Source organism: Littorina saxatilis, linkage group LG5 (genome assembly GCF_037325665.1).
Source record: "Littorina saxatilis isolate snail1 linkage group LG5, US_GU_Lsax_2.0, whole genome shotgun sequence".
NCBI classification, from domain to species: domain Eukaryota; kingdom Metazoa; phylum Mollusca; class Gastropoda; order Littorinimorpha; family Littorinidae; genus Littorina; species Littorina saxatilis.
Window position 1 is genome coordinate 38,723,666 of NC_090249.1, and position 14,476 is coordinate 38,738,141.

At 38.4% G+C, this 14,476-nt stretch overlaps 2 protein-coding genes across 2 annotated transcripts in view; one reads left to right on the plus strand and one right to left on the minus strand.

Moving 5' to 3' along the window:
• Positions 1–14,476, minus strand: part of LOC138967074 (choline transporter-like protein 1) — a 98,065-nt gene that overhangs the window by 13,666 nt on the left and 69,923 nt on the right. Inside the window, exons 5-7 of the mRNA XM_070339552.1 lie at positions 4,252–4,497; positions 804–912; positions 164–227 (exon numbers count right to left, since the gene is read on the minus strand). Coding sequence (XP_070195653.1) covers positions 164–227; positions 804–912; positions 4,252–4,497 — 419 coding nt within the window. The remainder of the gene's footprint in view (positions 1–163; positions 228–803; positions 913–4,251; positions 4,498–14,476) is intronic.
• On the plus strand, positions 11,670–13,497 carry LOC138967076 (uncharacterized). Its single transcript, XM_070339557.1, has 3 exons — positions 11,670–11,856; positions 12,202–12,420; positions 12,909–13,497. Exons 1-3 carry the CDS (start codon positions 11,731–11,733, stop codon positions 13,050–13,052), a joined length of 489 nt encoding a protein of 162 aa, XP_070195658.1. The 5' UTR covers positions 11,670–11,730; the 3' UTR covers positions 13,053–13,497.

Genomic DNA, 14,476 nt, shown 5'->3' on the forward strand with positions numbered 1-14,476 from the left:
TTAGCATTTGGCCAATAGTTCAATGGGACATAAAGTCTATTATTTAAATTAGTTGTTGCCTTGTCTGGGAGTCTTGACTTGCATATGCCTACTTGCCTATGAACACACACTTACAAAATAACAACAGATACATGATATTTTTAAAGTTCAACATGATACATACCAAAGCCTATCAGGCACAGGTACATAATTTCTTGCCACGTATTCTCCAGATCATTTACACATTTCTGCAACAGCAAAATTCATCATAGGTTTGAAGAAAACAAAGTATGTAAGATACATATAGGTTAACATGCTATATTGAAAAAAGAGAATTAGCATAAACACAAAAACAACGCCTGTGAAGGGGTGTTGGCATGCTCATCGCGCGTGAATGTGTGCTTCAATACCTCATCATCGGATGTTTGTGTGCGAAGCTAATCGAGTATGGACGTAGTGCTAATGAATTGATGGTAGCTGCGCAATAAGCGTTGATTCCTCAATTGTTTGCTCTAGGAAAGAGGGATATAATTTGTGTGTGTGTGTGTGTGTGTGTGTGTGTGTGTGTGTGTGTGTGCGTGTGTGTGTGTGTGTGCGTACGTGTATGTGTGTGTATGTGCGTGTGTGCGTGCGTGCGTGTGTATGTGCGTGCGTGCGTGCGTGCGCGCGTGTGTGCGTGCAATGCTTGTGTTTCTGTCTGCCTATCTGTGTATCCTTTTTGTATGTGTTAACCAGTGCCCTCGTGTATACGTGTCTGTGTGTCTGTGTGTCTGTGTGCACTCGTGCGCGCCTGTCGGTAGAAGGGATTGAGTACACACTGTTACCTGTCCAAAGTCGTCATCGACGAGCTCCAAGATACTGTTGAGGAAGTCCCCGAACCTGTCCAATGTCGTGCTCAGTGTCTTGGGGATGCAGCGGTTGAACAGAATGACCCTGTGTCATACACAAACAGGACACTGATCAACATCAGCAAGGAAGCCCACAAGTTCAATTACAAGTTCTCTAAATTGAAAACCAGTATTTTCATTAAAAATATTTAAAGTATATATGATATTGTATTTTGTATTCTTTTTTAGACAGAAGATGCAAAAATGTAGCACATTTCGAGCATGATATATCCTTATAGGAAAAAAGGGCTTACAATAAACACTGGCGTTTTCCAGACAAACAAGCATATCATTCAAATTACTTTAAAAAACAAACAAACGGCATATTGATTTGGGATTTTTCTTCTTTTGCTGATCGAGTCTCTTTTTTCACAATTAAAGTCAGTTTTACTCGGGGTGTAAGTGTTCGTCTCTAGGCTTTTATAATCAAGCTCATATCAAGATCTCTCAGTACTAACTGACAACTATCTAACAAACACGAACGGCGACAGTGCATACCAGTGGTTGGTTTATAACCGTAAATATAAAATACATGTAACTCAACGATACAATGAATATACATGTACGCGGTACACATCCATTGATATGATTTACATAGTACGCACAAACACTATTTCGTTTTTTAAAACTTTTTTTTAAGTACAACGTGTGCAAAGTGTGCCTTGACCAAACGTCGGATCAGTTTATGATACTATCCGTCTCGTGTAAGCCATTTTGTAAACCACCACACGCAATCTTTGAAACTAATTCGACACTAAACTCGCGTTTTGCACAGGAAGCAGCAGGCTGTATAGTTTCAGTATTAAATGATTATGTCTTTCTTCTTCTTCTTCTCGTTCACTCCCTTCAGACATCTGACTCCTGTGGCATGCACGAATGCCGCCGTCCCGCTCGTCAGGGCCGCCCAGTAGTCGCCAATCAGCTTCTCGGTTTCTTCTTTCTTCCTGCAGCGGGCATTCTTGTAGAAGGTGTGCCGTTGTCATCGGTGCAGTGTTGCTGGTACACATTTCTGACTGTCCTATCTTCAGTTTGTTGAACAGATGTGCATGCATTCTGTTGTGTCCCGTTCGTAATCTAAAGAGGTTGACCTGCTCCTCTCTGTTCAGGCTATAATAGCTGTCGGCCTTGTTGTGTCTGGGGTGCTCTTTCTGCCACTTTTTTGTGTGTGAGATGGTCTTGGTGATGTATATGTCAAAGTGAAAGATATTCGTATTCCAGTTATATCTATGGTAGCTTACATGGTCGTTTTAACGAGAAGAAACGAAGACCCATTTAACAAGGTTATATCAGACAACATCATGATATAAGTAGAACGATATCAACGACAACACACGGACTGCTTACCCTCCGGGATAGCTATACGTACACGAGCAGAAACGAACACATTATAAGAAAACCCAAGTTTTAATCTCCACACAAAACAAAATCTATTATACATAAAAATCATATACACATAAATGAAAACAAACTTTGCCAGAAAGAAAGTAACTGCAGATCTGTCGACAGTACACAACTTCCGGGTCTCATGGGCTTCGTCAAACAAAAGAAACAGTTCTTTCAACTTTCACCACCGCAGGCAAATAAGTTAAAACACATATATATCAAAAAGATAGCAATGGAATTGTTAGTGACACAGGGTAAAGCAAAACGAATACGTCAAAATCAGCAACATTATCGCTTTGTTAGTAGATTATTTACAGGTATTGTCAAGGAAACGGACGAACAAATAGAGATATAGGGACAAATAGAGATATAGGGACTGGGTGGCCGAGTGGTAACGCACTTGCGCTCGGAAGCGAGAGGTTGCGTGTTCGACCCTGGGTCAGGCCGCAATTTTCTCCCCCCTTTCCTAACCTAGGTGGTGGGTTCAAGTGCTAGTCTTTCGGATGAGACGAAAAACCGAGGTCCCTTCGTGTACACTACATTGGGGTGTGCACGTTAAAGATCCCACGATTGACAAAAGGGTCTTTCCTGGCAAAATTGTATAGGCATAGATACAAATGTCCACCAAATACCCGTTTGACTTGGAATAAAGGCCGTGAAAGGTGAATGCTCGCCTAATAGGCTACTGAGCTTTACTGGCCGATGTGAATGCGTTATATATTGTGTGTAAAAAATGTCTGTTTGTCTGTCTGTCTGTAAAAAATTCCATTTCAAACGGCAGAAATCAATATGTAAGCGCCTAGGGCTATATCTAGATTAGGCGCATAAAAATGATCACAATAATAATAATAATAATAATAATAATAATAATATCACTTCAAAAGAATAAATTAGAATTACGAAGACATAATAAAAGAAACAAGTTGCGTAAGGCGAAATTACTACATTTAGTCAAGCTGTGGAACTCACAGAATGAAACTGAACGCACTGCATTTTTTCACAATGACCGTAGTCCGCCGCTTGTGCAAAACGGAGTGAAACTGACGAGCCTGTTCTTTCTTTCTTTATTTGGTGTTTAACGTCGTTTTCAACCGTTCAAGGTTATATCGCGACGGTGAGCCTGTTCAGCGCGGTAGTGGTTTCGCTGTGCTGCATAGCACGCTTTTCTGTACCTCTCTTCGTTTTAACTTTCTGAGCGTGTTTTTAATCCAAACATATCATATCTATATGTTTTTGGAATCAGGAACCGACAAGGAATAAGAGGAAATTGTTTTTAAATCGATTTCGGAAATTTAATTTTGATCATAATTTTTATATTTTTAATTTTCAGAGCTTGTTTTTAATCCAAATATAACATATCTATATGTTTTTGGAATCAGGAAATGATGTAGAATAAGATGAACGTAAATTTGGATCGTTTTATATGAAAACTAAATTATTACACTTTTCAGATTTTTAATGACCAAAGTCATTTATTAATTTTTAACCAAGCTGAAATGTAATACCGAAGTCCGGCCTTCGTCGAAGATTGCTTTACAAAAATTTCAATCAATTTGATTGAAAAATGAGTGTGTGAAGTACAGTGCCGCCTCAACTTTTAAAAAAAGCCGGATATGACGTCATTAAAAGTATTTATCAAAAAAAAGAAAAAAACGTCCGGGGATATCATTCCCAGGAACTCTCATGTCAAATTTCATAAAGATCGGTCCAGTAGTTTGGTCTGAATCGCTCTACACACACACACGCACAGACAGACAGACACACACACATACACCACGACCGTCGTCTCGATTCCCCCTCTATGTTAAAACATTTAGTCAAAACTTGACTAAATGTAACAAACACACTTAAAAAACGGCAAAGAATAAAAAAACAAGAATTCTAGGTTATTGGAACGTTTAATCATTGACAAAACAAAACGTTACATTTACAGTAATGGGAAAGACGGAGGCAAGAAAAAAGAAAAAGAAAATAATTCTCAACAAGACCAGTTTAAACTTACTGAGGTTCAACGCTTTTGCCAATAGTGGTGTCCGGACATGTTGTTCCGTCTGTGTCGTAGTTGTTTTTGGGCACGTCATAGTTGCAGACACTGGAACCGTACCTGTCGTAGAAAGCCTGGAAGCCTGAGACATCTCTCAGAGTCTCGTTGGGACAGAGTTTGACACACACTGCCACAGAGTCCATCTTGTTCGTGTGGGCGTTCATGATCTTCTCCAAGTAGTCAGAGTCGAAGTAAAACAAGTATCTGAAAATAGAATAAGATGCGATTTAGTTTTTACATTTAGTCAAGTTTTGACTAAATATTTTAACATAGAGGGGGGAATCGAGACGAGGGTCGTGGTGTATGTGTGTGTGTGTGTCTGTCTGTCTGTCTGTCTGTCTGTCTGTGTGTGTGTGTAGAGCGATTCAGACCAAACTACTGGACCGATCTTTATGAAATTTGACATGAGAGTTCCTGGGATTGATATCCCCATACGTTTTTTTCATTTTTATATTTAGTCAAGTTTTGACTAAATATTTTAACATCGAGGGGGAATCGAAACGAGGGTCGTGGTGTATGTGCGTGTGTGTGTGTGTGTGTGTGTGTCTGTCTGTGTGTGTGTGTGTGTAGAGCGATTCAGACTAAACTACTGGACCGATCTTTATGAAATTTGACATGAGAGTTCCTGGGTATGAAATCCCCGAACGTTTTTTTCATTTTTTTGATAAATGTCTTTGATGACGTCATATCCGGCTTTTCGTGAAAGTTGAGGCGGCACTGTCACGCCCTCATTTTTCAACCAAATTGGTTGAAATTTTGGTCAAGTAATCTTCGACGAAGCCCGGGGTTCGGTATTGCATTTCAGCTTGGTGGCTTAAAAATTAATTAATGACTTTGGTCATTAAAAATCTGAAAATTGTAAAAAAAAATAAAAATTTATAAAACGATCCAAATTTACGTTTATCTTATTCTCCATCATTTGCTGATTCCAAAAACATATAAATATGTTATATTCGGATTAAAAACAAGCTCTGAAAATTAAATATATAAAAATTATTATCAAAATTAAATTGTCCAAATCAATTTAAAAACACTTTCATCTTATTCCTTGTCGGTTCCTGATTCCAAAAACATATAGATATGATATGTTTGGATTAAAAACACGCTCAGAAAGTTAAAACAAAGAGAGGTACAGAAAAGCGTGCTATCCTTCTTAGCGCAACTACTACCCCGCTCTTCTTGTCAATTTCACTGCCTTTGCCATGAGCGGTGGACTGACGATGCTACGAGTATACGGTCTTGCTGAAAAATGGCATTGCGTTCAGTTTCATTCTGTGAGTTCGACAGCTACTTGACTAAATATTGTATTTTCGCCTTACGCGACTTGTTTTGATAAATGTCTTTGATGACGTCATATCCGGCTTTTCGTGAAAGTTGAGGCGGCACTGTCACGCCCTCATTTTTCAACCAAATTGGTTGAAATTTTGGTCAAGTAATCTTCGACGAAGCCCGGGGTTCGGTATTGCATTTCAGCTTGGTGGCTTAAAAATTAATTAATGACTTTGGTCATTAAAAATCGGAAAATTGTAAAAAAAAATAAAAATTTATAAAACGATCCAAATTTACGTTCATCTTATTCTCCATCATTTTCTGATTCCAAAAACATATAAATATGTTATATTTGGATTAAAAACAAGCTCTGAAAATTAAATATATAAAAATTATTATCAAAATTAAATTGTCTAAATCAATTTAAAAACACTTTCATCTTATTCCTTGTCGGTTCCTGATTCCAAAAACATATAGATATGATATGTTTGGATTAAAAACACGCTCAGAAAGTTAAAACAAAGAGAGGTACAGAAAAGCGTGCTATCCTTCTTAGCGCAACTACTACCCCGCTCTTCTTGTCAATTTCACTGCCTTTGCAATGAGCGGTGGACTGACGATGCTACGAGTATACGGTCTTGCTGAAAAATGGCATTGCGTTCAGTTTCATTCTGTGAGTTCGACAGCTACTTGACTAAATGTTGTATTTTCGCCTTACGCGACTTGTTACATTTAGTCAAGTTTTGACTAAATGTTTTAACATAGAGGGGGAATCGAGACGAGGGTCGTTGTGCATGTTTGTCTGTCTGTGTGTGTGTGTGTGTGTGTGTGTGTGTGTGTGTGTGTGTGTGCGTGTGTGTCTGTCTGTCTGTCTGTCTGTCTGTCTGTCTGTGCGTGTGTGTGTGTAGAGCGATTCAGACTAAACTTCTGGACCGATCTTTATGAAATTTGACATGAGAGTTCCTGAGTATGATATCCCCAGATAATTTTTCCATTTTTTCGATAAATGTCTCTGATGACGTCATATCCGGCATTTTGTAAAAGTTGAGGCGGCACTGTCACACCCTCATTTTTCAATAAAATTGATTGAAATTTTGGCCAAGCAATCTTCGACAAAGGCCTGACTTTGGTATTGCATTTCAGCTTGGAGGCTTAAAAATTAATTAATGACCTTGGTCATTAAAAATCTGAAAATTGTAATTAAAATTATTGTTTTTATAAAATGATCCAAAATTACGTTTATCTTATTCTTCATCATTTTCTGATTCCAAAAACATATGAATATGTTATATTCAGATTAAAAATAAGCTCTGAAAATTAAAAATATAAAAATTATGATTAAAATAAAATTTTCGAAATCGATTTAAAAACAATTTCCTCTTATTCCTTGTCCGTTCCTGATTCCGAAAACATATAGATATGATATGTTTGGATTAAAAACACGTTCAGAAAGTTAAAAAGAATAGAGATATGGAAAAGCGTGCTGTCCTCCTCAGCGCAACCGCTGCCGCGCTTTTCTGGATTGTTAATTTCACAGCCTTTGCCACGAGCGGTGGACAGACGATGCTACGAGTGTACAGTCTTGCGCAAAAAAATGCAATGCGTTCAGTTTCATTCTGTGAGTTCGACTGAGCTTGACTAAATGTTGTTTTTTCGCCTTACGCGACTTGTTGGTTATTTCAGAGAGAAAACTCAGGCGTTAGTTTGACTAAGACGATCACCATACACAAAAAGCGAACAACTGCTGTTCATGTACGTTACAATAAATAGAGTCGAAGTAGAGCAAGTATCTGAAAATAGACCGGCACGGTTGGCCTAGTGGTAAGGCGTCCGCCCCGTGATCGGGAGGTTGTGGGTTCGAACCCCGGCCGGGTCATACCTAAGACTTAAAAATTGGCAATCTAGTGGCTGCTCCGCCTGGCGTCTGGCATTATGGGGTTAGTGCTAGGACTGGTTGGTCCGGTGTCAGAATAATGTGACTGGGTGAGACATGAAGCCTGTGCTGCGACTTCTGTCTTGTGTGTGGCGCAAGTTATATGTCAAAGCAGCACCGCCCTGATATGGCCCTTCGTTAAGCAAACAAACAAACAAACAAACAAAAAATCTGAAAATAGAATAAGATGCAATTTATCCCAAAACAAATAGACTGCCAACGTTTCAACGAATCAATCAATCAATCAATCAATCAATCAATCAATCAATCAATCAATCAATCAATATGAGGCTTATATCGCGCGTATTCCGTGGGTACAGTTCTAAGCGCAGGGATTTTTTTTATTTATTTAATTTTTTTTTATGCAATTTATATCGCGCACATATTCAAGGCGAAGGGATTTATTTATGCCGTGTGAGATGGAATTATTTTACACAATACATCACGCATTCACATCGGCCAGCAGATCGCAGCCATTTCGGCGCATATCCTACTTTTCACGGCCTATTATTCCAAGTCCACACGGGTATTTTGGTGGACATTTTTATCTATGCCTATACAATTTTGCCAGGAAAGACCCTTTTGTCAATCGTGGGATCTTTAACGTGCACACCCCAATGTAGTGTACATGGATGGTGATCATCTTAGTCAAACTCACGCCATAGCTTTAATTCTCTCTGAAATAACCACAAAATAAATTGCATCTTAGAATCAATAAACAAGAAAAGTGAGTCATTGTAAACCGTATCGTTTTGTTTTGTTTTGTCATACGTTCCAAAAACATACCTTTCTTGTTAATTCATTCTAAGATGCAATTTATGTTGTGGTTATTTCAGAGAGAATTAAAGCTATGGCGTGAGTTTGACTAAGACGATCACCATACACGAAAAGCGAACAACTGCTGTGCATGTGCGGGAAAGTAAATACTCTGTAGTTTACTGCCTGTGTTTTGGTTGGGTATATGATTGGTATCAAAGTATAAAAGGTAAATGCAAACGAAGAAATGTAAGTGCTTGTTAGCCAGTTGACTAACTTTATTTTTAACATAGATAGCCATATTAAAAAAACAAGTCGCGTAAGGAGAAATTACTACATTTAGTCAAGCTGTGGAACTCACAGAATGAAACTAAGCGCACTGCATTTTTTTCACAGTGACCGTAGTCCGCCGCTCGTGCAAAAGGCAGTGAAATTAACGAGCCTATTTAGCTGCATAGCACACTTTTCTGTACCTCTCTTCGTTTTAACTTTCTGAGCGTGTTTTTAATCCAAACATATCATATCTATATGTTTTTGGAATTAGGAACCAACAAGAACAAGAAGAGCAAACGCTCGATCGAGTCACTTTCGCAGTTCTGAATATTATATGAGGCATCAGATGGACAGGAAGAAATTGCTATTCACAACACAATGAGTCACGTTCACATAAAATTTGAGCCCGGTCACTTTTATAGTTTCCGAGAAAAGCCCAACGTTAAGTTGTGTGTTGCCGAACAGAAAAGGCTAGTTATCTCCCTTGTTTTTCTGATAACGTTCGTAAAAGGCTACAGATATAAATACTTTGATGTAAAGAATAATCCTACAAAGTTTCAATCACATCCGATGAACTTTGTCAAAGATATAAAATGTCTAATTTTTCCTTTGACGCTGACCTGTGACCTTGAAAAAGGTCAAAGGTCAACGAAACCATCGTTAAAGTGTAGAGGTCATTGGAGGTCACGACTAAACAAAATATGAGCCCGATCGCTTTGATAGTTTCCGAGAAAAGTCCAACGTTAAGGTGGTGTCTACGGACGGCCGGCCGGACGGCCGGCCGGACGGCCGGCCGGACAGACTAACACTGACCGATTACATAGAGTCACTTTTTCTCAAGTGACTCAAAAAAGATGAAATTGTTTATAAATCGATTTCGAAAATTTTTATTTTAATCATAATTTTTATATTTTTAATTTTCAGAGCTTGTTTTTAATCCGAATATAACATATTTATATGTTTTTGGAATCAGAAAATGATGAAGAATAAGATGAACGTAATTTTGGATCATTTTATAAAAAATATAATTTTAATTACAATTTTCAGATTTTTAATGACCAAAGTCATCAATTAATTTTTAAGCCTCCAAGCTGAAATGCAATACCGAAGTCCGGCCTTCGTCGAAGATTGCTTGGCCAAAATTGCAATCAATTTTATTGAAAAATGAGGGTGTGACAGTGCCGCCTCAACTTTTACAAAAAGCCGGATATGACGTCATCAAAGACATTTATCGAAAAAATGAAAAAACTGTCCGGGGATATCATACCCAGAAACACTCATGTAAAATTTCATAAAGATCGGTCCAGTAGTTTACTCTGAATCGCTCTACACACACACACGCACAGACAGACACACACACACACACACATACACCACGACCCTCGTCTCGATTCCCCCTCTATGTTAAAACATTTAGTCATAACTTGACTAAATGTAAAAAGAGCTCATATTGAAAGCTTTTCTTTCTTAGCTTTGACTGCATGTCATTATCAATGTTTACTTGCGCATAATAAATGAAACCTAATCTTGTAGAAGTAACCCGCAGATGTGCTATACATAATAATCGCAGAGTATCGTCGTGTTCAGTCTAGTAAGAAGGACAAGAACACAAGAAGAAACAAGTCGCGTAAGGCGAAATTAATACATTTAGTCAAGCTGTCGAACTCACGGAATAAAACTGAACGCACTGCATTTTTCCACCAAGACAATACAGCTTCGTCAATCGCCGCGAGAAGAAAATCGCTCACCTCCCACGTGCAAAACGCAGTAAAATAGACAAGCAAGAATAGCGCGGTAGCGTATTGCACTAAGGAGAAAAACGCGCTTTTCTGTATTCTTTTTAATTTTCTGAGCTTGTTTTAAATACAACATATCATATACATATGTTTTTGGAATCAGGAAATGATAAAGGATAAGATTAGGTAGCGGCAGTAACGCCATTTAGGAACCTACGCTAATTATGATGACGCGAGCTTCCATTCAAATTAACTTAGGCAACGATGGTTCGATGACGTCATCCAATAGTCACATCACAGAAGGAAATGTACAAATGCTGAACGTAGCCCATTTTAGCTCGACTTATTAGACAGATAGGCTTGAGGAGAATGATAATAACAAAGTTATTAACAGAATGCAGACATCAATGATCGTGAGAACGCACAATACACCACTAAACAGTTCCGACGTTTACATGGAACAAAGAAGGAAAATCACGTGACCGCACAGACGCCTCTCATTGGCTGCGTCATTTATTCGAGGAAACAAATCGTCTGCAACACAGCTGTGCGCATGTTCTGCGACTGACGAGTCAGACACTTGTTTATTTTTGACTCACATGCGAAGCAAAAGTGAGTCTATGTACTCACCCGAGTCGTCCGTCCGTCCGTCCGTCCGGACGTCCGTCCGTCCGTCCGTCCGGACGTCCGTCCGGAAAACTTTAACGTTGGATATTTCTTGGACACTATTCAGTCTATCAGTACCAAATTTGGCAAGATGGTGTATGATGACAAGGCCCCAAAAAACATACATAGCATCTTGACCTTGCTTCAAGGTCAAGGTCGCAGGGGCCATAAATGTTGCCTAAAAAACAGCTATTTTTTACATTTTTCCCATTTTCTCTGAAGTTTTTGAGATTGAATACCTCACCTATATATGATATATAGGGCAAAGTAAGCCCCATCTTTTGATACCAGTTTGGTTTACCTTGCTTCAAGGTCAAGGTCACAGGAGCTCTTCAAAGTTGGATTGTATACATATTTTGAAGTGACCTTGACCCTGAACTATGGAAGATAACTGTTTCAAACTTAAAAATTATGTGGGGCACATGTTATGCTTTCATCATGAGACACATTTGGTCACATATGATCAAGGTCAAGGTCACTTTGACCCTTATGAAATGTGACCAAAATAAGGTAGTGAACCACTAAAAGTGACCATATCTCATGGTAGAAAGAGCCAATAAGCACCATTGTACTTCCTATGTCTTGAATTAACAGCTTTGTGTTGCATGACCTTGGATGACCTTGACCTTGGGTCAAGGTCACATGTATTTTGGTAGGAAAAATGTGTAAAGCAGTTCTTAGTGTATGATGTCATTGCTAGGTTTAGTTATTTGACCATGTCAAGGTCAAGCATGTGAGTCGTATGGGCTTTGCCCTTCTTGTGTTGTTTTGTCGATGTAAGTTCAGCGATTATCGATTTTAACGATGGCATGTCACTGCCCGATGATTGATTGTGACAACGGAAGCTACCGTCTTCAAAATGGAAAGCTAAACTTTGCAAAATTCAGTCCGACCAGGTTCCACACGAGTCTGTGGCCAACCACCGTTCAGGTAAGCGCAACACTGTAACAGTTCTTGATCAACTTATTTTATTGCCTGACATTCATGCGATTTATTGTTTTTTTCTGCAAATTCCATAGCATGATTACAAAATCGTTTAGCTAGACCTGCATTTATACAGCTTTGAACGTTACAAAAACTGCACTGCAGTGTTTGAATCTGCCGTGCATGAGGTCAAAATATTTGGCTCACTTTCTGTGTCAGTGTGTTTCCGTTTCTTGTTTTTTTTGTTTTACTTCATGTTGTTAGAGCATGGCTGTGATTAAAAAGCAATAAAAATTGCTTTGTAGAGCCATAAATTGTTAAATCTGATATGCATCTGTCTGTTTTCAACAGCTTGCATCCGCATCCAACACACAAGAAGAAACCAGCACAACGAGATTAAAGTGGATTCGACTCATCAGCCGTGTAGACACAACAGCAGACGGAAGGCACAAGCTTTTTTCACCTGCAAAAGATGCAAGGGTTTGTTCTCTACACTTTCTTGATGGCACACCAACTGCAGAGATTTCTTTCCCAACACAAAACTTGGGATACCCTGGATTTCAACACAGAGTAAGTTTTTTTTTTAAATAATTTTCTTGTTATATTTTGTGTGTGTACGCAGTAAAGAAGATGGGAAGGTGTTGAATGTATTTGTTCACACATGCTGCTTCTAGTATCACTATGATGTGTCTGTGCCTTACAGCTTGAGTGATTTAATTGACTTTTCGTCTGTTCGTGTGTTCTGAAATCTGAACAAGAATGAATGTGGGAAGCCAAGCTAAGTTTTATGTGGGTGGTTTGTTTCCAGAGTGCGATTTGATCAACATTAGGAGAGCTCTCCATAGAAGCCAAAGGAACAAAAACAAGTGTACCGGGGAATTCACAGAGGGAGTTCTGTATTGCACTGAAAATGACTACAGTGGGTCCAAATGACCACCTTTATAAGTTGAAGTTGGGGGCATTGAACCCAAACGGACAACATATGTGGAGAACCCTGCATGAAGATGTAATACTACCATAAATACTGACAGAATGAACCCTGTTTGGCAATGTTTCAGACAGCAAGAGTGCTGATAGACATACCCCGACCAAAGCACCGGCTAGGCAGAAGAAAATGGGCAATGCGAGATCTGGAATTCCAGTTCAGTGAGGCGTGCCAGGCCCAAGGATCATCAAGGGAGAGGAATGGTGTGCACAGCTAGTTGATTGCCAGAAAAGTGTGACTCTGGCCCTGAACAAGACACATTCGCGACGGAAACATTTCTGGGTGCTCTTGTTTTTGCTTATTTCTTGATATTTTTTTGTGTATAACCAGATGCCAACTTAATGCACACCCGTTATGCGCAATTTTATTGCAATGAGTAAGCTGACTAAGGAGAACAATAGACTGAAGAGACAAGTGAGTGTGTTCAAACTACAGATTGCAAACATGGCTATGAAAAAGAACGCAGACAGAAAAAATACATGGTTATTCAGAAATCTGATTTCTCGCAGAACATATCATATTGCACTGGTATAGCCACGACTAGTCTCTTCCAATTAAATCATGTTTTTAGTGTCACCCTTTGTAACAAGAAGATGGCAGGAAAAAGTCAACAATTCTAAAAATACAAGAATTTTTAGCGCCAACCAATGAGTATTGACCCTAAACGTTATAGTATAGATGAGATGTTGTTTATGCAACAGAGACGATGATTAGACCTTAACTCTTACCAGTTCGGGGGTTTTAGGGCATATTTTACAGTGCTGTTGGTGCCTACTTGCCGAGTGGCTATCTGGGGTCATATTCTAAATGAAATATAGAAAGTTATATATCAAATGAAAGGAAAATGAATAAGCTTTTCATATTTGCAAAGAGAATTGTGCTATCTTTAAAGGTAAAAATTTTATGGGGGTGACAACATGATTTTTGTTGAAATTTGTACGCCCATTTTTTGGAACACGTGACAAACACAAAGAAGAAATTTTTTTTGTGTTCAGTTTATTTTAGATATGCTGCTAACTAGTCTGTTTGGGCATTCATTTTACATAACATAGCAAAGTTTTATAGAGTTTTGCTGATAAACAAAAAAGTTATTGTCACCTGAATACCCCCACCCAAATTTCAAAGTTGGACGTTTCATGCCTAAGGCCCCCCCCCAAAAAAAATATTCTGTTTACGGTATCCTGACTGACCCTATTTTTTCGCGCGACCCTAGACTTTTGTTTGGCATTTGGTTAAAAACAAAAAAAAAAAAAATGAAAAAAAAAAAATTTGAAAAAAATTTGAAAAAAAAAATTGAGAAAAAAAAAATTTAAAAAAAAAAGGGGGGCTTTGTTTTTTGGCAAAATAACTTAAAAATATGTTTTGGGGAAATAAATAAATAAAAAAATAAAAAAGTCCCGACCTACCGACCCTATTTTTTTGGCCTATGTTACCGTTAACAGACTTTTTTTTTTGTTGTGCCTAAAAATGCATTTCTATAACTAACTTATAACAAAAACCCAGCTTGTTTCAGTCATAAAGTGTGTCTTAAATATGAGTTTATCCACTGTCCGACCCATCCAATGTAAAAAAAAAAATTTAAAAAAAATTATAATTAGATAATTGGTCAGTAGAAAACTACAGGGGGGGCATCGTAAGCTT

Bases quoted from the DNA above. Each gene is read 5' to 3' on its own strand.
- LOC138967076 (XM_070339557.1), top strand. From the start codon at position 11,731: ATGGCATGTCACTGCCCGATGATTGATTGTGACAACGGAAGCTACCGT. The intron at 11,857-12,201 runs GTAAGCGCAACA...TGTTTTCAACAG, and splicing joins TGTGGCCAACCACCGTTCAG to CTTGCATCCGCATCCAACAC. The intron at 12,421-12,908 runs GTAAGTTTTTTT...GCAATGTTTCAG, and splicing joins ACCCTGGATTTCAACACAGA to ACAGCAAGAGTGCTGATAGA.